This window comes from Sminthopsis crassicaudata, chromosome 3 (genome assembly GCF_048593235.1).
Source record: "Sminthopsis crassicaudata isolate SCR6 chromosome 3, ASM4859323v1, whole genome shotgun sequence".
In the NCBI taxonomy this organism is placed as follows: Eukaryota; Metazoa; Chordata; class Mammalia; order Dasyuromorphia; family Dasyuridae; genus Sminthopsis; species Sminthopsis crassicaudata.
In genome coordinates, this window is record NC_133619.1 from 642804432 (window position 1) to 642829656 (window position 25225).

A 25225-nucleotide genomic window follows, 5' to 3' on the forward strand; every position below is an offset into this window, starting at 1 on the left:
CCGCAGATTATCTCTCCTAGATCTATTTTCCAGGTCTATAGATTTTCCCAGTAAGTATTTGACGTTGTTCTCCAGCTTCTCATTTTTTTTTGTTTTGTTTGACTGATTCTTGGGTTCTCTGTGAATCATTCATTTCTATTTGTTCCATCCTGACTTTTAAGGAGTTATTTTCTTCTTTCACAGTTTTTAGTTCTTTTTGTAAATGCCCAATTTCGTTTTTAAATGAATTATTTTGCTCTATTGAATTTTTTTCCATTTCCCTAATTTTTTTTTTGAGAATTATTTTCTTTTTCCAATTCAGAAATTCTATTTTATTGAGACTTTTTTATCTTTTCCAATTCAGAAATCCTACTTTCCTGTGTTTTTTTAACCTTTTCTAATTCACTAATTTTGTTTCCCTGCATCTCCTGTGAATTCTTTATTTTTTCCAACTCCAATTTCAGGACGTTGTTATTCTCTATCATAGCTTCCCTTTCCTTTCCTCATTTTTCTTCGATCTCCCTCAATTTTTTAAGAACTTCTTCTAGGAGAGAGTTATGTGATGGGGGGCAGGAATCGTTCCCCTTTAGGTTGTTATCTGCTGATTCTCTGCTGTTAACTTCCTCAGGGTTGGATACCCGCTCTTTCTCTGTATAGAAGGAATCTATAGTTTTTCTAGCTTTTTTGCTCATATTTAAAAAAATGTTTTGGCGTCTGTCCCTGGGGTAGGAAATTATTTACTTCTTTACCAGCTTCCTCCCAGACTGGATGGATGCAGCGGCCCCTGTGCCTGAGCTAATATAGAGCTCTGGGAGAGAGTTCCCCACCCCCTCCCTGGAAGTGCCTCAGAGGTGATTAGCACTACTGTGCTTCAAGGGCGTAGAATAGTGAAGACAGCACGAAGCCCAGCCTATGTGTCCGGGTGGGGAGTGGATGTCTGCAGCAGGTGACGTGAGAAGCCCCTGTGCTCAAACTGGAAGTGTCTGCCAGAAACCGTGGTCCCTAGTTCAAAGGTTCTGCTTCTCTGGGACTTCCTGGAGCTGAGTTTCACTCCCTCCAGCTAAGCTAGGCAGTGTGTGTTGCCTTGGGCCGTATCCACCCACTTGTCAATCTCTTAACTATTCTCAGGTGGTAGCTGAGGCCACACCCCCTGGTGCCGAGTCTGCTGAGTCACCCCCAGGATCGGGGAAAATCTAATTTGAGTTTTAAAATATTTTGGCTTTCTCTTCTGAACTGCTAAATAATTAGCAGAGAAGAGCTAACAGCCTGTGCCAGATTCCTTTACCTCAGTGGCTTCTCTGATCCCAGAGCCCTTCCCAGCGCAATGGGCGCAGTGTGCCCCTACCCCACCGTCTGTGCTGGTCTTTCTTATTCCTCCCCTGAGAACTGACCTTTCCTGTTGAAACTCCAGATTCTCTTCAGCTGGTAAGTCGTGCTTCCAGTCCTTGTGGTATCTATCAGTCCTGAGCTAATTCTGAGACTTAATTTATCTAATTGGTTGCGAGGGAGTGAGGACGTTCACTGAGTCGTGTGTTTCTTCTCTGCCATCTTGGCCATATCAGCTCTTTTCTCAGAGCAAAAAACTAAAAATTGAGTGGATGTCCATTAATTAGAGAATGGCTAAATAAATTCTGGTATTTGATTATGATGAAAGATTTTTCTGGAGGAAATGATGAGTAGGACGTTATCAGAAAAACCTGTAAAGGCCTCCATTGTAGGGGTCCAACCTCGGCAAGGGGGTCCAGGGAGCTGAGCAGGGAGGAATAGGGTCAGTGTCAAGGGAAGACAGGAGTCAGGGGGTAGTTTGAGTGAGGAATTGATGGAAGTGATGCTCCCACTTCTCTCAGGTTCCTTCAGGCTTTATTTTTATACTAGATCATGATCATATATATTTCTTTATGTCAACATAGTCTTCAGAAATGTGTCTGATTTATTGGCCTTTATGTGTTACTACATTTGACATGTAGTATTTGAATAAGTTTTTTATGGTAAAATGTTAATTTTTGATTATATTACGTGAAGCTAATAACAAAAGGTAAATGTTATGCAAGGTTAAATGTCAGTGAATTTTGTTAGTTTACTTATGTCTTCTTTGTCAATTCTATGGATTGTTTGATTCCTCTATTTCCCTGACTTGGAACCATACACATAGGCATTTAGGGCAATTCCTAGTTATACTTTAATCATCTTTTGGTTCCTAGGCATACTGATCTTTTGTGAGTCTAAGTTGGTAAATACCATTATTTCCTAGACCTTTGGATCTCTACCCATAGTAACAATGCTTTCCATGGTGTTCTCCCCTTTATCAGTTGTCTCCGTGAGAGATTAGTTTTATTAGGACAGAAGTATCCATGAGGAATCATTTCTAGTTAACTTGCCCAAATTCCCCTTGTCACCAGATTTTGTAAGATAATATTTAGTGCTGTAATCAAGCCAATTATTACTAATATAGGAAATAGTGGTCCACTAATGAGAATCATAGAAGGAAATGCTCCTGTATGAGTGCTGTGCACATTTGATCTCAGTGCTGGGCTTTGCCAATCAGCTTAGACATTGCGGCTTTCAACACTCCATGAGCCCAAGCACAGTGAAATGTACTATATATATAGTAATAGCAAAGTTGTGGGATGATCAGCTGCGAATGACTTCACTATTCTCAGCAAAACAATAATCCAAGATTACTCTGAAGGACTTATGATGAAAACTTCTCTTCACACCAAGAGAAAGAACAGATTGTGTCTAAATACAAGTTGAAGGATAGTTTTTTTAAAAGAAAAACTATGGACTTCTGGCTAAGATGGCGGTGTGGAGGCAGACAGCTGCTTGAGCTCCATGTTTTCTCTCAGGACTTACTTCATGACAAGCCTCAGAGTTAATGCTTGACCAGAAAAGAAACCCACAAATAATCACCAAGAGAAGACATCCTTGAAATTCGCCAGAGAAGGTCTGCATTTGCTCGGGGGAGGGTTGAACAGACTGGGCACAGACTGAGGGCAGGCAGCCAGAGTGAGACAGACAGCTCACACAGCTCAGACCCCAGGGGGGAGGGGTCCGATCTCTGCTGTTTCTGCTAAAGGACTTTTTCCCCAGTGTGGATATTTTGTCTTGGCAGCAAGCCAGGAGCAGGAAGAGGGTGTAAACACCGGAGGTGAAGATTAAAACCCCGGAAAGCTAGCAACTCTCAGAACCGGCTACCCCCAACCCCCACCTGGAGTGACTCAGCTCGTTCTCAGAGCCTCAGATCGCAGATGCAGCCCAGCCATCACTGTTCTGTTAGTGGCTCTCTGCTGCTCAACACCCAGTCTGTAGAGGAAGCCCATTAACACCATCCAGTCCCAGCCCCCGCAAAACAGACCAATTGTTTCTCTTGTCAATTTGTTTTCTTCCATTCCGCTCTTGACAAAATGAACAAAAAATTCAAAAGGGCTCTAACCATTGACAGCTTCTGTATGGAGAGAGCAGACTTCAAATACTGAGGAGACTAAAAACAGACTTTCCACAGAGGAATCCCCTAAGGGGTATATGAACTGCTCCTCAATACAAAAGAGTCTCATAGAGGAAATCAAAAAGTCTCTCACAAGAGAGCTAGAAGAGAAATGGGAAAATGAAAGGGAAGCTTGGAAAGATAGCCTGGAGAAGTCATCCAGAGTGAATAAAGAGATCAAATCATTGAGAAACAAAATTAGTGAATTAGAAAAGGTAAACAACTCCAAGGAAAACAGGATTAGTGAGCTGGACAAAGAAATCAGATCTCTAAAAAATAAAATGGATGAAATGGAAAAAAATTCCATAGAAGATAAAAACTCAATTGGACAATTACAAAGAGATATAAAAAAAGTGAGTGAAGAAAATACATCATTGAAAATTAGACTGTAACAAGTAGAAATGAATGACTTAAGGAGAAACAAAGAGGTAGTCAAGAAAACCAGAGAAATTGAAAAGAATGTCAAGTACCTTACTAGAAAGACAACAGACCTGGAAAACAGATCCAGGAGAGACAATTTGAGAATAATCGGACTCCCTGAAAAATGTGAGGAAAAAAAGAGCTTGGACATCATTTTTGAGGAAATTATCAAAGAGAACTGCCCAGACGTTCTGGAAACAGAGGGTAAAATAGACATTGAAAAAATTCATCGTTCACCTACTGAAAGGGACCCTAAAATCAAAACGCCAAGAAATATAGTGGCCAAGTTCAAGAATCATCAGACAAAGGAAAAGATATTGGAAGCTGCTAGAAAAAAGCAATTCAGATATGGAGGAGCCACAATAAGGATAACCCCGGATCTAGCAGTGTCCACATTAAAAGAACGAAGGGCCTGGAACATGATGTTCCAAAAGGCTAAGGAACTTGGTATGCAGCCAAGAATAATGTACCCAGCAGAAATGAGCATTGTTTTCCAGGGAAGAAGATGGACATTTAATGAAATAAATGAATTCCATCTATTTTTGATGAAAAAACCAGACCTACATAAAAGGTTTGATCTTCAAATACAGAACTCAAGAGATTTCTAAAAAGGTAAAAAGAAATCTTGAGAACTATACTTCTGCCATAAAAATATGTAAAGAACATATGTATAATTTGTCCTAGAAACTAGAGGTGGAAAGGAAATTATATCATAAAAAGGTGTAAAGTGGTGGTACTACATCTCACGAAGAGGCAAAGGTAACCTTTTATATCTGAGAGAAAGAAAGGAGAGAGATGAACTTAGTGTGTATCAATAGACATATTCGATTTATGGTGAAACTTCTTCCACTTCATTGAAAAGTGAGAGGGAAGGAGTAAGCTAAGGGGAAGGGAATACAGAAATTGTGAGGAAAAGGGGTAAAATAAGGGGAGGATCTTTAAGGTGGGGGAGGGATCCTAAAAAGGGAGGGCTGTGAAAAGCAAGTGGTGTTCACAAGTTTAATACTGGGTAGGGGGGTAAGAAGAAAGGAAAGGGGAAAAACATAAGCAGGGGTTAATAGGATGGCAAGCAATATAGAATGACTAAATGTGACTAAATAAATGTGAATGGGGCAAACTGCCTCATAAAGAGGAAGCAGTTAGCAGACTGGATTATAAGTCAGAATCCTACTATATGTTGTTTATAGGAAACACACCTGAAACAGGGTGAGACATTCAAACTAAAAGTAAAAGGGTGGAGCAGAATCTACTATGCTTCAGGCAAAACCAAAAAAGCAGGAGTAGCCATCCTCATCTCAGATCAAGCAAAAACAAAATTTGATCTAATTAAAAGAGATAAGGAAGGGCATTATATCCTGCTAAAGGGTAGCATCAATAATGAAGCAGTAACAATATTAAAGATATATGCACCAAGTGGTGCAGCATTTAAATTCTTAAGAGAAATTAAGAGAGTTGCAAGAGGAAATAGATAGCAAAACTATAATAGCAGGAGATCTCAACCTTGCACTCTCAGAATTAGATAAATCAAACCACAAAATAAATAAGAAAGAAGTCAAAGAGGTAAATAGAATACTAGAAAAGTTTGATATGATAGATCTTTGGCAAAAGCCAAATGGAGACAGAAAGGAGTATACTTTCTTCTCAGCAGTTTATGGAACCTATACAAAAATTGATCATATACTAGGGCATAAAAACCTCAAAATCAAATGCAGTAAGGCAGAAATAGTAAATGCATCCTTTTCAGACCACAATGCAGTCAAAATTACATTTAACAAAAAGCCAGGGGAAAATAGACCAAAAAATAATTGGAAACTTAATAATCTTATACTAAAGAATGATTGGGTAAAACAGCAAATCATAGACATAATTAATAACTTCACCCAAGAAAATGACAATAATGAGACATCATACCAAAATGTGTGGGATACAGCCAAAGCAGTAATAAGGGGAAGTTTTATATCTCTACAGGCCTACTTGCATAAAATAGAGAAAGAGAGGGCCAACAAATTGGGCTTACAACTAAAATTGCTAGGAAAGGAACAAATTAAAACCCCTAGACAAACACAAAACTTGAAATTCAAAAAAATAAAAGGTGAGATTAATAAAATTGAAAGTAAAAAAACTATTGAATTAATTAATAAAACTAAGAGTTGGTTCTATGAAAAAAAACAACAAAATAGACAAACCCTTAGTAAACCTGATTAAAAAAAGGAAAGAGAAAAAGCAAATTGTTAGTCTGTAACGTGCTCTCCTGGCAGTTACAATTACTAGTCTGTCCTAGGCCCAACAGAGTACCTTTGACCAGTGACCTTTGCAGTGTGAACTCTACCCGGCTCGCCTCCTCTGAGGCCTTCAAAGGTCTCTGGCCACAATCTCTTGAATCTATAGTTTACTAACCGGTAGCGCACTCAAGAACAGCCACGTGTAATCTTAAAAGCCTTTATTATACCTACTCACATAATGCCCTGACTGATGCCCTGACTTGTTGGTTTCCTAGTGAACACCTGGTCAGAAGACCCACATGTTCACTACCAAAATACTTACCTCTTTTGGCTATCCATCTTGGCTTGGCCACCCAGGCTAGGAAGCCAGGGTGAAGAGCGCAAGGTTAAAGAGAGTGACTGCTGTCTGCAGTGGGCTTATAAAGGGCCTGTGAGGTCACACACACAGCCTATCAGCAAGAGAGTCACCCATTACGAAGCTCTCTCAAAATGGACAGGATCCCACCTACAAGGCAGTCCTAATATCCACAGAAATTACTTCTGGGCCTCAATATCGCGATGTGCCGTGTCCGCCCACTTAAAGGGCCCTTAAATTAGTCTTGTAAATGAAAAGGGAGAACTCACCACTAATGAAGAGGAAATTACAACAATAGCTAGGAGCTACTTTGCTCAAATTTATGCCAATCAATGAAATGGAAGAATACCTTCAAAAATATAGCTTGCCCAGATTAACAGAGGAAGAAGTAAGTAGCCTAAATAGTCCCATCTCAGAAAAAGAAATAGAACAAGCTATTAACCAACTTCCTAAGAAAAAATCCCCAGGACCAGATGGATTTACATGTGAATTCTACCAAACATTTAAAGAACAACTAACTCCAAAGCTATATAAACTATTTGAAAAAATAGGGATTGAAGGAGTCCTACCAAATTCCTTTTATGACACAGACATGGTACTGATACCTAAACCAGGTAGATCAAAAACTGAGAAAGAAAACTATAGACCAATTTCCTTAATGAATATTGATGCTAAAATCTTAAATAAGATATTAGCAAAAAGACTTCAGAAAATCATCCCCAGGATAATACACTATGACCAAGTGGGATTTATACCAGGAATGCAGGGCTGGTTTAATATTAGGAAAACTATTAGTATAATTGACCATATTAATAATCAAATTAATAAAAACCATATGATCATATCAATAGATGCAGAAAAAGCATTTGATAAAATCCAACATCCATTCCTACTAAAAACGCTTGAGAGTATAGGAATAAATGGACTATTCCTTAAAATAATAAGGAGCATATATTTAAAACCTTCAGTAAACATCATATGTAATGGCGATAAACTAGAACCTTTCCCAGTAAGATCAGGAGTGAAACAAGGTTGCCCACTATCACCATTACTATTCAGTATAGTACTAGAAACTCTAGCCTCAGCAGTAAGAGCCAAGAAAGAGATTCAAGGAATTAGAGTAGGAAAAGAGGAAATCAAATTATCACTCTTTGCAGATGACATGATGTTATACTTAGAGAACCCCAAAGACTCTGCTAAAAAGCTATTAGAAATAATTCAGAGTTTTAGCAAAGTGGCAGGATACAAAATAAATCCACATAAATCTTCACCATTTTTATACATTACCAACACAATCCAACAGCAAGAGATACAAAGAAAAATTCCATTCAAAATAACGGTCGATAGTATAAAATATTTAGGAATATATCTACCAAAGGAAAGTCAGGAATTATATGAGTAAAATTACAAAACACTTGCCACAAAAATAAAGTCAGATTTAAATAACTGGAAAGATATTCAGTGCTCTTGGATAGGCCGAGCGAATATAATTAAGATGACAATACTCCCTAAACTAATCTATTTATTTAGTGCTATACCAATCAGACTCCCAAGAAAATATTTTAATGACCTAGAAAAAATAACAACAGAATTCATATGGAAGAACAAAAGGTCGAGAATTTCAAGGGAAGTAATGAAAAAAAATTAAATGAAGGTGGTCTAGCTGTACCTGATCTAGAACTACATTATAAAGCAACAGTCACCAAAACCATTTGGTATTGGCTAAGAAATAGACTAGTTGACCAGTGGCATAAGTTAGGTTCACAGGGCAAGATAGTGAATAAAAATAGCAATCTAGTGTTTGACGAACCCAAATATCCCAAATTTTGGGATAAGTATTCATTATTTGACAAAAACTGCTGGGAAAATTGGAAATTAGTATGGCAGAAACTAGGCATGCACCCACATTTAACACCACACACTAAGATAAGATCAAAATGGGTCCAAGATTTAGGCATAAAGAGGGAGATAATAAATAGATTAGAGGAACAGAGGATAATCTACCTCTCAGACTTGTGGAGGAGGAAGGAATTTGTGTCCAAGGGAGAACTAGAGACCATTATTGATCACAAAATAGAAAATTTTGATTGCACCAAATTAAAGTTTCTGCACAAACAAAACTAATGCAAACAAGATTAGAAGGGAAGTAACAAATTGGGAAAACATTTTTACAGTTAAAAGTTCTGATAAAGGCCTCATCTCCAAAATATACAGAGAACTTACTTTAATTTATAAGAAATCAAGCCATTCTCCAATTGATAAATGGTCAAATGATATGAACAGACAATTTTCAGATGATGAAATTAAAGCTATTTCCACTCATATGAAAGTGTTCCAAATCACTATTTGTTGCGAGCTGTGGTCTCCAGAAGCTGCCGGATCGCTCTCTGGTAAGAGATCTGCTGTGTCTACTCAAATCTTTCAGACAGATTCTTCTTCCTGTAATGAACCGTTGTCTCCAGGCAGTTGCTGTTAACTCTTGTCCTTAGAAGTGACTTCCCTTCCTGCAGAGAGCCCCGTCAGGCCTGATGTAATGCAGAAAGTCTTCTTCTTTCTCTGAGAGTCCTCTCTTTTATTCTCCCAGAGAATGGGCGTGGGATAATGCAAGGGCTTCTGGGAAGAACCACCCCAGCCAATGAGCTTGCCCCCTCTATCAAGTCAACCTGAGTTCTCACCTTGTAATTGTCCAGAAAACCTCAGTTCTCACTTAGTAATCCTAACATCTCCCCCTTTCTTTTGATTTAGAACATAGGACAGTCATGACCTTGAAACATAAATCCATCAATATGGGAAGTATTACAGATAATTACATAAATTACATAAGCACATAGTAACATAGTAACGTAACACATGCTAGAAGTATATAACATAATCATAAATTGAAAATTTATAAATGTCCATAAGTCCATTGTCCATTAGTCTCATCTTGTGTGAGGAAGTCCAATGATTCCTGCTGATTTTAAAGTTCTTTAACAGTCTTCTTATTATCCATGCTCTTTCAGTGTCAGATGTTTCTTAGATCTTTTCCTTTATTTTGAGGTCTTTCTCTTTTTCTGTCTCTCTCTGATGGACAAGGCGAATATGACTCGTTGGCACCCATCTGATTCCTTCTCCTGCTGAAGAAATACAAGCAAACCCTCTCTCCCAGGCAGTTAACCGCTTTCTAAATCTCTTCTCATCATCTGACAATTACATTGGAGTTGTTTGCACTGGGCACAGCCCTGTTGGTTTAAAAGGCCTGTATTCTCCCCAAGTGTAATCCATTTTTGCAATCTGATTGCCTTTTGACTGACTTATCAGGTAATCCCTTTCTGCCATGTGATTGCTTCTCTGCTGATTGATTAAATCAGAGTCCTGGCCTTCTAAAGGTTCTTTGGGTGTAACATCAGCTGCCATCATGCCCCAAGTCTTTTTTGCCTGGGGCCCTGGACCTGGGCCCCTCATCCCATTTCCCTGAATTATTCTACACTCTGATGCCCAATGGAGTCCTCTGTTGCATTTTGGACATGGGGTTTTAGGTCTTCTCTCACCCTGTCTTCTCACTGTATCTCCATACCTACACTGAGCTCTTAGATGTCCAATTTTTCCACATTGAAAACATCGCCGAGTTTCTCTAGAAGGCCCTTGCCAGGAGGGACCCTGTCTTTCCACATTCATCATTGTCCGGGTGTAAAAAGCATTTGTTCCCACTGTAGCACAACGTCTTATGATCTCCTCTAAAGGAGCATCTTTGTCTAATCCCCATATAATTCTTTTGCAAATCTCATTGGCATTTTCCTTAGCCAGATGTCTGGTCATTATTTCTGTAGCTGAATTTTCTCCAATAGTTCTTTTGACAGCAGTTTGCAAACGTCCCACAAAATCTGCAAAAGGTTCATTGGGACCTTGCTGTATTTTAGTGAAAGCCTCTCCACGATCTTTCTGTCCAGGAAGGACACCCCAAGCTTTTATTGCAGCCTTAGCAATTTGTTCATATATTGTCATGGTATAATTAATCTGTTCCGAATTCTCTCCATACTGACCTTCACCAGCTAAGTGCTCAAAAGTGAATTGTGTGTTAACTCCTATTTCCAAATTGCATCTGACTTGAATTTTACATAATTCATGAAATTCCGCAAGCCATAATAAATTTTCTCCAGGTTCCAGACATGTCCTTGCTATGGATTTCCAATCATTCGGGGTTAGGACTTCATAAGACAAACCATCTAGTAACATTTTGACATAAGCTGATGTAGCCCCATAAAGGGTACAACCTTTTTTCAAATCCTTAATTGTATTCAAATCTAAAGGTGCATATCTTCTCCTTTTTTTTTTTACCTACAGAGTCAGTATTTTCAATCACAGGATATGCATGTATAAAATCACTTATATCCTGTCCTTCTCTCTTAGCTTTAACCAATGCTTTTTCTAATCTTGTCATAGGCTTAGGCTTCTTCACAGGCAATTCTGTTTGTGTTTCTGCCTCTTTCCCTTTTTCTTCCTCCATCTCTGAAGGTGGGGTTGATGTGGGCCTGTCAATAATCTGTTCTCTAGGCAGGGTTGAAGCTTCTTCAAGAGAATCATACCATAATTCCTCATTTAAATCCTCTTGCTCTAGGGAAAGATCTTGATCTTTCCTTTTTTCCTCACACTTCCTCCTCTGTTCATTTTTAGAACTTTTCCTTCTCCTACAACTTGCTTGATAGTTTAAGGCTAATTGAACTATGTTGTAGATATAAAATACTTCTGCAGAAATTGAACGAGGCCCATTTTTTGCTTGAAATTCTTTCATTTCATATCCCACTAGCTTCCATTTATCTACATCTATCTTTTCTTCCTCTAAGAACCAAGGGGATGTGCGTCTTAAGGCAGCCAAGAGTTTAGCAATCTGTACCCAGGTTACAAGTAAACTCTGCTCCTCAATTATGTTGATTATACTCTCTATAGTACCACTCCTGAATGGGGGTGGAGCTGAGGTTGCTTCTGGGGCTGGGGATGCCCTGTTCGGGCGCCAAATTGCGAAGGTCTGGTCTAGCTCCTCTTGTCAGAATAAGCAAAAGTCCTTGCCCCACGTTGGGCGCCAATTGTTGCGAGCTGTGGTCTCCAGAAGCTGCCGGATCGCTCTCTGGTAAGAGATCTGCTGTGTCTACTCAAATCTTTCAGACAGATTCTTCTTCCTGTAATGAACCGTTGTCTCCAGGCAGTTGCTGTTAACTCTTGTCCTTAGAAGTGACTTCCCTTCCTGCAGAGAGCCCCGTCAGGCCTGATGTAATGCAGAAAGTCTTCTTCTTTCTCTGAGAGTCCTCTCTTTTATTCTCCCAGAGAATGGGCGTGGGATAATGCAAGGGCTTCTGGGAAGAACCACCCCAGCCAATGAGCTTGCCCCCTCTATCAAGTCAACCTGAGTTCTCACCTTGTAATTGTCCAGAAAACCTCAGTTCTCACTTAGTAATCCTAACAACTATTGATCAGAGAAATGCAAATTAAGACGACTCTGAGATATCATTACACACCTGTCAGATTGGCTAAGATGACAGGAACAAATAACGATGAATGTTGGAGGGGCTCTGGGAAAACTGGGACACTGATGCATTGTTGGTGGAGTTGTGAAAAATTCCAACCATTCTGGATTGCAATCTGGAATTATACCCAAAAAGTTATCAAAATGTGCATACCCTTTGACCCAGCCATATTACTACTGGGCTTATATCCCAAAGAAATACTAAAGAAGGGAAAGGGACCTGTATGTACCAAAATGTTTGTGCCAGCCCTTTTCATGGTGGATAGAAACTGGAAAATGAATGGATGTCCATCTATTGGAGAATGGTTGGGTAAATTATGGTATATGAATGTTATGGAATATTATTGTTCTGTAAGAAATGACCAACAGGAGGAATACAGAGAGATTTGGAGAGACTTATATCAATTGATGCTGAGTGAAATGAGCAGAACTAGGAGATCATTATGCACTTCAACAATGATATTGTATGAGGATGTATTCTGATAGAAGTGGATATCTTCAACATAGAGAAGAGCTAATCCAATTCCAATTGATCAATGATGGACAGAATCAGCTACATCCAGAAAAGGAACACTGGGAAATGAGTGTAAACTGTGAGCATTGTCTTTTTGTTTTGTTTTGTTTTGTTTTGTTTTGTTTTGTTTTGTTTTGTTTTGTTTTGTTTTGTTTTGTTTCTCTTCCCAGATTATTTTTACCTTGCGAATACCATCCTTCCTTTGCAACAACAACAGCAACAAAATTCAGTTCTGCACATATATATTGTACCTAAGATATACTATAAGATATTTAATATGTATGGGAATGCCTGCCATCTAGGGGAGGGGGTGGAGGGAAGGAGGGGAAAAACTTGGAACAGAAGGGAGTACAAGGGATAATGTTAAAAAAAAAACAACAACTACCTATACATATGTACTGTCAAAGAAAATGTTATATTTATAAAAACTAATTTTAAAAATGTTCAAAAAAAATAAATGAAAAACTATTTATCTTGATGCTTATTTTTTGGGGAAGAAGATCTATGTTTTCTTTTGCAATATGCTTTCTATGAGCAAGTTTTATGTAACTTCTCATATGCATTATCAATGAGGAGGGAAGAAAGAGAGAAAGGGAAAGAATTTGGAACCAAAGGAAAATAAAGATCATAAAGAAAAAATAACTTAGATCTGTATCCAGGCTCTATCAATTCTCTTTCTGACAATAGATCATGTGTTTTATCATAAGGCCTAACGAATTGTCTTGGATCACTGTATGGCTGAGAATAGCTGAATTATTCACAGTTCATCATCACACAATATTGTTATTTCTGGGTGTAATCTTCTGCTTTTGCTCATTCATTTCACTGTGCATCAGTTCATATAAGTTTCAAAGTTGCTCTTAAAACAGAATCGCTGTTCCTGTATGCAAAATTATTTTGGTTCTGCTCCCTTTGCTCTTAATTATTTGATGCAAGTCTACCTTTTTTTTTTCCTAAGATCTCTGAGTTCATCATTTCTTATAGCACAGTAGTATTCCATTACAATAATATACCACAACTTCTTCAATCATTTCCCAATTGATAGGTGTCTGCAAATTCCAGTTCTTTGCACCACACAAAGAGCTACTCTAAATAGTTTAGAAGATATAGGATCTTTTCCTTTTTTCCTGATCATTTGAAAAAATACACCAAGCAGTGGTATTGTCGATCAAAGGGAATTTAATAATTCTGAGTAAAATTTTACATTGCTCTGCAGAATGATTAAATCAATTCACAATTTCATCAAAAATGAGTTAACATCCCAATTTTTCCACATTCCCTCCAACACTTGTTGCTTTTCCCTTCAATCATTTTAGCAAATCTTGTTGTTCTATAATGACATCTCAAAGTTGTTTTAATTTGAATTTTTCTAATCAATGATTTAGATATTTTTTCATAGGCTCATAAATGTGATTCTAGAATAGAAAACTGCCTGTTCATATCCTCTAACCATCTATCAGTTGGATGGATAGTGACTCATATTCATATAGATTTGACAATGTTTTATATATATGTATACTATATATATATTTATGTATATTTGATATATGAAACCTTTTTTTCTGAGAACTGCCTATAAAATTTCTCCTCCCAATTTTGGCTTTACTTCTGATCTTGGCTACATTTCTTTTATTTGTACAATCCCTTTTTAATTGAATGTAAGTACAACTATTCATTTTACACTTGATTGTGTTTCCTCTCTCTTATTTATTCATAAATTATTGCCTATATATAAGTTTTGTAAGTGACATGTTTCAGTTTTCAAATTTTCTGATAATATATCTCTTTGTAACTAGATTATATATGCATTTTAATCTTATCTAGGTAAATGGAGTAAGACAATGGTCTGTGCCCATTACTATGCCATATTGATTTTCATTTTTCTCAAAAATTTTTATCAGAAAATAACTTCTTATCCCAAAATCTTAAGTTTTCACATTTTTTTCAATTACTAATTACTATATTTATTTGCTGCTATAAATTGTTTCTACTTTCTGTCATTGATCTGCCTTCCTATTTCTTAATACTACCTGATAGTTTTTACAATTATTGCTTGATAAGATACTAGTACTACTAAACTTCCCTCCTTACATTAAAAAAAAAAATTCCTTTGATATTCTTGACTGTTCTTACAAATGAATTTTGTTACTTTTTCTAATTCAGTAAAATAATTTTTTGGTAATTTGATTAGGATGGCATTGAATTTATAAATTAGTTTGGGTAAAATTATCATTTTTATTATATTGCTTCTGTCTATCCATGAACATTTAATATCTCTCCAATTTATAGTTGATTTTGTTTGTATAAAAAGTTTTTTATATAATTTATTTATATACTTCTTACATTTCTTTTGGCATATATGACACCTTTTTTTCTGAGAACTGTCTATAAAATTCTTCCTCCCAATTTTTGGCTTTCCTTCTGATCTTGGCTATATTTCTTTTATTTGTACAATCCCTTTTTAATTGAATGTAGGTACAACTATTCATTTTACACTTCATTGTGCATATACTCCCAGGTAGTTTATATTATCTTGAGCTATTTGAAATGGGATATTTCTTACTATTTCTTCTTGCAGAGTTTTGTTTGTGATACATGGGAATGCTGATGAATTGTGTGGATTTGCTTCACATCCTGCTACTTTCCTAAAGTTATTGTTTCCACTAACTTTTTAGTTGTGATATGGGTTGAGATACCTTTAAGATTCCTTTTTGATTCCCAACCCCCACTCCCCCATGGCTAAAGAAGCTAGGATCTTTGATTCACAAGTCCTGGTAAAAAGCACTCTTTTTTTTTTTTAATAATTCAAGCTCATATTTTTAAAATTAATTTTATAATTATAATTTTTTGACAGTACATATGCATGAGTAATTTTTTTTTTTTACGACATTATCCCTTGTATTCATTTTTCCAAATTTTCCCCTCCCTCCCTCTACTCTCTCTCCTAGATGACAGGCAATCACATACATATTAAATGTGTTACAATATAACCTAGATACAATATATGTGTGTAAATCCAATTTTCTTGTTGTATGGTAAGAATTGGATTTCGAAGGTATAAGTAACCTGGGTAGAAACAGTAGTGCAAACAGTTTACATTCAATTCCCAGTGTTCCTTCTCTGGGTGTAGCTGTTTCTGTCCATCATTGATCAACTGGAAGTGAATTGGATCTTCTTTATGTTGAAGATATTCACTTCAATCAGAATATATCATCATCCAGTATTGTTGTTGAAGTTGTATAGTGATCTCCTGGTTCTGCTCATTTCACTCAGCATCAGTTCATGTAAGTCTCTCCAACCCTCTCTGTATTTATCCTGCTGGTCATTTATTACAGAGCAATAATATTCCATAACATTCATATACCACAATTTACCCAAGCATTCTCCAATGGATGGACATTCATTCATTTTCCAGTTTCTAGCCACTACAAAAAGAGTTGCCGCAAACATTTTGGCACATACAGGTCCCTTTCCCTTCTTTAGTATTTCTTTAGAATATAAGCCCAGTAGTAGCACTGCTGGATCAAAGGGTATGCACAGTTTGATAAGTTGTTGGGCATAGTTCCAGATTGCTCTCCAGAATGGCTGGATTCTTTCACAAATGCACCAACAATGCATTAGTGCCTTCGTTTTCCCACATCCCCTCCAACATTCATCATTATCTTTTCCTTTCATCTTAGCCAATCTGACAGGTATGTAGTAGTATCTCAGAGTTGTCTTAATTGGCATTTCTCTGATCATAATGATTTGGAACACTCTTTCATATGAGTAGATATAGTTTCAATTTCTTCCTCTGAGAATTGTCTGTTCATATCCTTTGACCATTTATCAATTGGAGAATGGTTTGATTTCTTATAAATTAGAGTCAGTTCTCTATATATTTTGGAAATGAGGCCTTTATCAGAATCTTTAACTTTAAAAATATTTTCCCAATTTGTTACTTCCCTTCTAATCTTGTTTGCATTAGTTTTATTTGTACAAAATTTTTTTTAATTTGATGTAGTCAAAATCTTCTATTTTGTGATCAATAATGATCTCTTGTTCTCATTTGCTCTCCTGCACAGGTCTGAGAGGTAAACAATCCTCTGTTCCTCTAATCGATTTATGATCTCATTCTTTATGCCTAAATCCTGGACCCATTTTGATCTTATCTTGGTATATGGTGTTAAATGTGGGTCCATATCTAATTTCTGTTATACTAATTTCCAGTTTTCCTAACACTTTTTTTCAAGTAATGAATTCTTATCCCAAATGTTGGTATCTTTGGGTTTGTCAAACACTAGATTGCTATAGTTGTACCCTATTTTGTCCTGTGTACCTAATCTGTTCCACTGATCGACTAGTCTATTTCTTAGCCAATATCAACTGGTTTTGATGACTACTGCTTTATAATATAGTTTTTATCAGGTATAGCTAGACCACATTCATCTGACTTTTTTTTCATTAATTCCCTTGAAATTATTGACCTTTATTCTTCCATATGAATTTTGTTGTTGTTTTTTCTAGGTCATTAAAATAGTTTCATGGGAGTCTGATTGGTATAGCACTAAATACATAGATTAGTTTGGGGAGTATTATCATCTTTATTATATTCACTTGGCCTATCGAAGAGCACTTAATATCTTTCCAATTATTTAAATCTGACTTTATTTTTGTGGCAAGTGTTTCGTAATTTTGCTCATATAATTCCTGACTTTTCTTTGGTAGATGGATTCCCAAATATTTTATACTCTTGACAGTTGTTTTGAATGGAATTTTTCTTTGTATCTCTTGCTGTTGCATTCTGTTGGTGATGTATAAAAATGCTGAGGATTCATGTGGATTTATTTTGTATCTAGCAACTTTGCTAAAGTTGTGAATTATTTCTCGTAACTTTTTATTAGAATCTCTGGGGTTCTCTAAGTATACCATCATATCATCTGCAAAGAGTGATAGTTTGATTTCCTCATTACCTACTCTTATTCCTTTAATCTCTTTCTCAGCTCTTATCACTGAGGCTAGCATTTCCAACACAATATTGAATAGTAATGGTGATAGTGGGCTACCTTGTTTCACTTCTGATCTTATTGGGAAAGGTTTCAGTTTATCTCCATTACCTATTACAAAAGCACTCTTTTGAATTCCAATGAACTTGAGCTTTCCCAGCCCCCACCAGATCTGAGCTAACTTGGGCTTTCCCAGCCTACCACTATCTGCTCAAGTTTCCCCAAACCTCACAAATAGCTTCTTCCTTATCTAAAAACCCATTGAATTCTATTCAATGCTAACCCTGGCCAAAACTGCCAGCAGCCTGGGATTCCACCCACCTTCAAGATCACCAAGAGCCCCCATTATAAAAAGGGAACCCTGGAGCCTTAAACATGATGTCCTTACACTGACTGTGCAAAGGTTCCTGTCTGCCTGGCACCACCTCTGGCCCTGGCGTCTTTCTACCTTTACCCTTACTTCCAAACTACTACAATAAACCTTTTTTTTTTAATCAATCTAGGTTTTTGGGTCTGTAAATCCCTTTACAGGGGACTCTGTGCCATCACTAGACTGCATTTAACTATGTATCCTTCTGCCAAACCCAAAGAGGTTACCCCTTACCTAACTCTCATCAGTTGAGTCTTTGGGATTTTCCAAATACACCATATCATCAATAAAGAAAGCAAGTTTTATCACTTTGTTTTCTATTCAGATCTTTTTTATGTCTTTTTTTTCTTATTGCTATTGCTAGGAATTCCAATACAATATTGGTGGCAATGAGTATTTTTGTTTCATACCTGATCATACTGGGAAGATTTCTTTGCCTAATTTCTTTACAAATAATACTAGATAATGGTTTTAGATGGTTGGATTTTTTTAATCAATTTAAGAAAAAAATCCACTTATATCAATATTTTCAAGGGTTTTTAAAAATAATTTATACATTGTACTTTATTAAAACATTTTCTGCATCTGTTGAGATAATCATACTTTTTCACTTTTATTATTGATATACTTAATTATGTTAATAATTGGCTTATAGTAAACCATATCTGCATTGCTGGTATGAATCCCATTTATTATGTATTGTTTTAATCTTTTAGGTATTATTTTATTTAAGATTTTTGCATCCATGTTTGTTAGTGAACTTGGCCCACAGTTTTCTTTCTGTATGTTTACTCTTCCTGTTTTGAATAGCAGTATGATAATTGTTTTACAAAACAAGTTTGGTAGATTCCTTTTTTGCATTTTATTCCGCATATTTTATTTATTATTGGAAGTAGTTGACCTTTAAACATTTGATAGAATCCACTTGTAAATCTACCTAGCCCTAGTGTTGTCGTTGTTTTTTTTTTAAAAGCTTATATATGATGTATTCAATTTCTTTATCTGAAATGGAAATCTAAATCACTTTATAAAAGCAATGGTATGCCTTTTCCCTGGTCCTCTTTACAACTGAATAGAAGATATAGGATCATATAATGTCCTTTGTCTAGTGTTGCCTATTATGTGCAAAATGATGCAAGATGGTCCCTCTGGCAGGAGAGGCAGAACAGAGGGCTTTCTGTTGCTAAAACCCATTCACAAACGAATCTGGTCAGAGGAAATGAGAGCAGCAGTAAAAACACCCTGAATCCACTCTGCCCAAGGCTGAGGGTTCCAGAGGGGAAAGTGTGTTTACAGTTCAAGGGGATGTGGTTCTGCTTCTGTTCTTGTTAAGTCTTCTCAGGATACTAGTCATTAGAAAGTCTTTCCAGACACCCAGCCCAAATCAGCTTTTCCAACTCTGCCCCTAGAACCAAAATAGCCATGCCTCATCTCTCTCCTCCAAGGCAGTCTTCCAGCAGTTTTGAAGACATATGCATGCCATGGGCACTGATTAAGGGAAGTGTTATCATTGAGCTAATATTTTTTGTTCTTAGCCTGTGTATTTAGGGCCAGCTGTTCTTTGTGCCAGAAAACCTCAGAGATTCAGATTCCTTGACTCTGTTCATGATTTTACCAAACACCCCAACTTCTAAACCTTCTTAATGAATCCACTCTGCCCTCTTCAAAATGAATAGGCATGTGGAATGGGGGGGATTCAAGAGAAAGCAGTTACCCATCCTCGAGAAACCTGCCTGCATGGAGAATCTCAAAAGATTTGGACGGCAAAGGTTCTTATACTCTGGCATGTTATGGAACCTTCTGGCAGACAGTTTGCTGAATTCTATAATCCCCTTATCAGAACACAATTTTGAAATCATTGAGAGTGCAAAATTTCAATAAGAGGTTAATGAAATGAAATAAAAATTTTCCAACCTCCACCCCAATCCCCCACCTCTACCCATAGTTCTAGGGGTCCGTGGGAAGACTCCAGAGGACTTCTGGATGGCTGAGCCCTGAATTTTACCTAGTGCCAATAGCAGTGGCATACTGCAGAGATTCTGCCCCTTTGGGGCAGATTTCCCCTTTGGGCCTAAGGACTGACTTTAAGCCCCACATTAATCTATCCAGGACAACTACTTTCTATGCCCTTCTGGGTTGTGATTGAACTATAATTCATTTATGTAAATGTTACCAAAATATGATGATTTCCTTTATTTTTAATGATGGATTTTTTTTTTCTATTACAATATGTTAAACAAATTTAAAAAAATGACCAAGTGAAATGTTTTAGTAGAAATTATTATTGATCAGTAACTTACTGCTTTTGCTATTAAACAGAAAAACAACTGTGGCTTGCCCTGAGATGCAGACAAGGGAATTTGTAATACATGGTAAAGACTCTTGAAAGAGGCTTTGATTTGCTTTCAGTGATAGATGCACGTATATCTGCGTGAATGAGTGTCAAACCCACTTTAGCAGTCAAAGACAAATGCCAAGAAGTGTTCTCCAGCCTTTCAGAGGAAATGCTCACAGTCCCAGTCTGCTTATACGAATAAAACCCTGTCAGGGATGCATTCAATTCTAGGAGACCTAAAGCAAAAGGTTCTTCAATTTCTCCCTTTATTCCTGCAAAGTCCATGTTTTTCTGAAGGTCTCTGGCTATAGACAAGGTTGAGTGAAGGAGGATAATCAGAAGAAGCAACCAATAGCTTTATAGAGCTCCAAATTCCCCAGAACAGTCCTTCACAAGGCCACTTTTGGAAAGCAGTGGCTTCTGTCTTCTTGGCCTTTGTTATTACTCAATAGAGGACAGAGGGTTTGTCATTTGTCCAGAGTTGCTTATTATGGGTTGGGTAATGTATGGTGGTCTCTCTAACAAGATAAGGGGAATGTAAGGGCTTCTGTTGTTCAAAGGCTTCACCCTTCAGCTCTGCCACATTCAGAAGTGAACCTGGTGGGAACTATTCCAGGTAAAGTGGAGCCAACTCTCCCCAAGGATAAAGGTTTTAGAGGGAAATATATGTACAGTTATGGGGAATTGGTTGTACTTCTGCTCTTGCTATAGCTTATCAGGAACTGTTCTATTGTAAAAATTCTTGGCTGATGATTGCTTTTCAATAATAACTTGTAAACATAATTATACTTGTTAGAAAATATTTCTGGACATGTAGTCCCAATTACCCTTTGCATTTACTTTCCACTCTGTTCTCAAAACGACAACAAATAGATCTGTCCTCTGTTTTCCATGATATCCCTTAAAAAGCCTTAAAAGCATATATGCCATGGAAAATGACTCAGGATATGGTCTTGTTCGGCTAATATTTGTTGTTCTCACCCCATGTGCCCATGTTCAGATGTACTTCTTGCCAGAAAGACCCAAGGGTTCTTGGATTTGATAATTCTTATATCAGAAAACCCCATTCCAAAGCTTCTTATTCCTCTCACACACCCTTTGGCTATTCAACAGGTGGGCAATTAACTAGAGCTTGGACAGAGTCAAGAAAACAGCAGCAGGAACAGGAGGAGCAGTTGCAAAGTTCCAGGAGAAAGCTGTCAGCTAACTAGAAGTCAACTGCCTACATGGAGAACCCCACAAAATTTGTCTTTTTCAAGGGAGTCCCTCTCCTTCCCAGTTATCATGATGTGGAACATATTCAAAGAATGCAAGATGAGTTTGAGCTTCAGGATGAAGATGTCATGATAGTGACCTACCCCAAGTCAGGTAAGGAGCAGGGGAAGGAAACAGGACATGGAGAAGGAGGCTAGAAGAGATGAGCTTTCTTCTGTTCCTCTATATTCCAGGTCAGTCCTTGGAGAACAAAGAGACTTTAGACTGCAGGTAGCCCAGCCTTCTCATTGGTGACCAGAGATTCCTAGGTTTGGTGCACCCTGGTCTCTCTGGCAGGGAGTTTGGTGAAGCTCATAGATCCCTTTTGAGAATAAAAAGTTGAAATAATTAAATGGAAAGCTAAACTTGTAAAGTTGTCCCCCTCAACTACATGGATCCTCTGAAATATCTCTATAGATATTTCTGGAGATTCATGGACCTCAAATTAAGAACCCAAGATATAAACAGAGTGTCTTAGGCACTTAGGTACAGTAGAGTGAGAATGATTCATTTTTGTGAGTTCAAATCTGGACTCAGACACTTCCTAGCTCTGTTTTCCTGGAAAAATCATTAAATCCTCTTTGCTTCAGGTTCCTCATCTGTAAAATAAGTTGGAGAATGGATAGCAAACCACTCCACTATATTTGCCAAGAAAACCCCAAATGCTGTCAGAAAGTATCAGATAAGACTTCAAAAACTGAACACCAACACCACGGTCTGAGAAGGAAAGAAGGTGGCCAGGAGCCATAAAGCTACCAAAAAAACAGACAGAGAAGACCCATAATCCTGACAGCATGGTCCCCCTTTGCTTATGTTTGTCCCTCAAGAATGTGTCCTAATCCTCTTTAAAGGAAGAAGTGTTTGAGGCACCCCAGGAGGGCCAGGCCAGATTCATGCTCCTGTTCCCAGAGCTCAGTGTCACTGGTAGTCAGGGAAAGAGTCACTGGTAAGAAGACTGGAAAAGGATTATGCTCCAGAGAGACTTAAAACTCAGACAGCATTTGATGTTTCAGCAGATGACTTTGGGAGAAGCAACATTCCAACCCAGGGCTTCCTGACTCTACAACTAATGCTTCATTAACTCCAACACTCCAAGGTCTCTGGAAGGTCCCCTAGCTTGCATGGAAATGATACAACTGGGATTAGAACTCAAGTCAAGTCCTCAGACCCACAGGGCAAAGGAGCACTTGTACATATGCTGTGCTACAGCCCTGCTGACCCAGCCCTAGAAATGCTCCCTGCTGCCCTCCTCTCATACCTTCCTTTATGCAGAATTCAAAACACAGAATGCACTTCCCATACCCATTTCTCTGGTAAAGCTGGGGACATTTACCTGGCACAGTGGATAGAACACAAGCCTTGAAATCAGGAGAACCTGAGTTCAAATCTGGTCACAACAGACACAATACTTCCTAGCTCTGTGACCCTGGGCAAGTCACTTAACCCCAGTTGCTCAGGAAAAAAAAAACAACAACAACAACAACAACAACCACCAATCAAACAACCCCCCTCAACTTTCTGGTGAAGTCTTATTCCTTCTTTATGACCCAGAAATCTCTGTCTTAACTTCTCAATCCCACCAGGGATAGACCTTTCCCATAATACCTATTTCTCTCTTACATCTCTCATGCAAACTTCCAGGCAGGACTAGCTAGTGGGATGTTTCACAGAGTTGCACTGTCTGGTCCATCTCACACCACTATAGTGAACAACTTGAATTCTGGGACCACATGCTTAAGTCTCCCAACTCTGATCACAATACACTGACACACTGTACACTGAGTCTAGACTTTGTGCTGGCCGTCTCCCCCATCCTGAAAGGTTCCCCTTCCTCATCTTGGTCTCATACCTTCCCTGGCTTCCTGCAGGACTGAGCTCAAATATCACCTTCTACTGGAAACTTTCCATGAAACTCCCAACTCCCTGCTCTTTCCTCTCTGAGATCCCCCTGCATCCATTCTCTGTGTCACTGATATGAACTCAGTTATTCACATTTCTCCTCTTACCTTAGATTATGAGCCCCTTGTGGTAAGAGACTGAGTTTTTCTTTCCCTCTGATCCCCAGCCTTCAGCACAGTGTCTGGCACCCCATAAGTGCTCCAAAGATGCTGGTGGAATCACAATAGACTCTTTGGTGTAGCCATCCACCTCCCCAGGCACATTTGAATTTCATCTCAACTTAGTAAGTAGCACTCTCTCAGATAGAGCTGGGAGTCCTTTCCCCTCCTCCTGTGGAAGTTTTCCACTGGCTTGTTCAAATGTGGGCAAGACTGAAATCTGTGAAGTCTCTCCTGCCTCTCCTACCTATGATTCTGTGAATAAAATAATCATGACACCCTAACCCATCCTTTGTTTTTATTCCATGCAGGAACCCACTGGATGATACACATCCTCAGCCTGATCTACTCAAAAGGGGACCCCACTTGGGTTAAATCTGTCCCTTATTGGAAACATTGTCCCTGGATAGAGATAAAAAATCACATGGAAATGGTCAAGAATAAGGTGGACTGCCATCTCTTCACTTCCCATCTCCCAGTCCAACTCTTCCCTAAGTCCTATTTCACCAGCAAGGCCAAGGTGAGCACATGCGGGCCCCAGTTAAAAGAGAAAGAAACAGATATCTAGGAGGTGGAAGGAGGATGGGACAGAGAGAGGCTGGAGCAACATTTCTGGTTCATATTTCATAGGAATTCAGGAATGGGAGGAGGCAGATGGAGGTTTCTCTCTGCTCTCCATGCTTTGCACACTGCCTCATAATTCTGCTTGTTTCTTATGACTACGTCACTGCTCACTTTTACGTCTGGCAAGGGAGGATAAATGTTATGTGGAGAACATTCAGAACAAGAGCATGAGATAAAGAAGGGAAAGGAAAGGAAAGAAAATGGAAGCATGAAGAGGATTTGTATAGCTTCAAAGAAATGATGAAAACTGTATTGGAGATGGGGAAATTTGAAAGGAATTGAAAGGTTTCTGATGATTAGTAGTAGGAAGGGACTCAGAGAGACAGAAGAGTTCTTCCAATATCTAGTGGGCCAACATATATACAAGTGGTTAGGTTTTATTTGTTTGTTTGATGCTTGCTCCAAAGGAGAAAGCCAGGAGCAATGAGGAGGTGGGACAGATAGGGTTAATTGGGGCTGAAAGGATCCCTTTAAGATGCTAAGTGGATTTTCTCCATTTCTACTTTCTCCTCATGTTCTATACTCAAGGATAATCTGATTATTTCTTGCACTATTGTGTCAAGTTTCCTTTTTGGTCACAGCTTTCAGGTAGCCTAATTATTCTTATATTTTCTCTTCTTAATGTGGTCTCCAGATCTGTTTTTCTAATATTTCAAATTCTGTTCTATTTTTTTTTCATCCTTTTCTATTTTATTTTGTTATTTCCTGGTCTCTTATAGCTTCACTGTCTTCCCCTTGCCCAATTTTAATTTTCAAAGAGTTATTTTCATCTGTGATACTATCTCCTTTTTCAAATGGTTACCTTTTTTTCCACAATCTTCTTGTTTTTTCTTGGATTTTTTTTTGTTTGTTTTGTTTTCTTTTCTTTTTCTCAGTGTCTCACATTTGATTTTCAAATTCTTTTTTGAGTTCTTTTATAAATTCTCTCTGGGCAGAGAAACATTTCAAAGAATTATACTACTCACTGGATATGCTGGTTTCTTCTTTTGCAGAGCTATGTCTCAGCAGCACAGCTGCTGGTATTCTTAATCAGCAGAAGTTCCCTAGGTCTTCCAGTACTCAAAGCCCTAATTTCCCACACTGTCTTTGAGGTGAAAGTTCCTGTGATTCTGACTGAATCTTTAGC

At 38.0% G+C, this 25225-nt stretch overlaps 1 protein-coding gene across 1 annotated transcript in view; it reads left to right on the top strand.

Annotated features, from left to right (window-relative positions):
- Window positions 1-1099: 1099 nt before the first annotated feature.
- LOC141560030 (sulfotransferase 2A1-like) overlaps window positions 1100-25225 on the top strand; it is a 34721-nt gene continuing 10595 nt past the window's right edge. Inside the window, exons 1-3 of the mRNA XM_074297663.1 lie at window positions 1100-1404; window positions 21278-21532; window positions 23787-23995. Of these exons, the coding sequence (XP_074153764.1) occupies window positions 21391-21532; window positions 23787-23995 (351 nt within the window). The 5' untranslated portion in view covers window positions 1100-1404; window positions 21278-21390. The remainder of the gene's footprint in view (window positions 1405-21277; window positions 21533-23786; window positions 23996-25225) is intronic.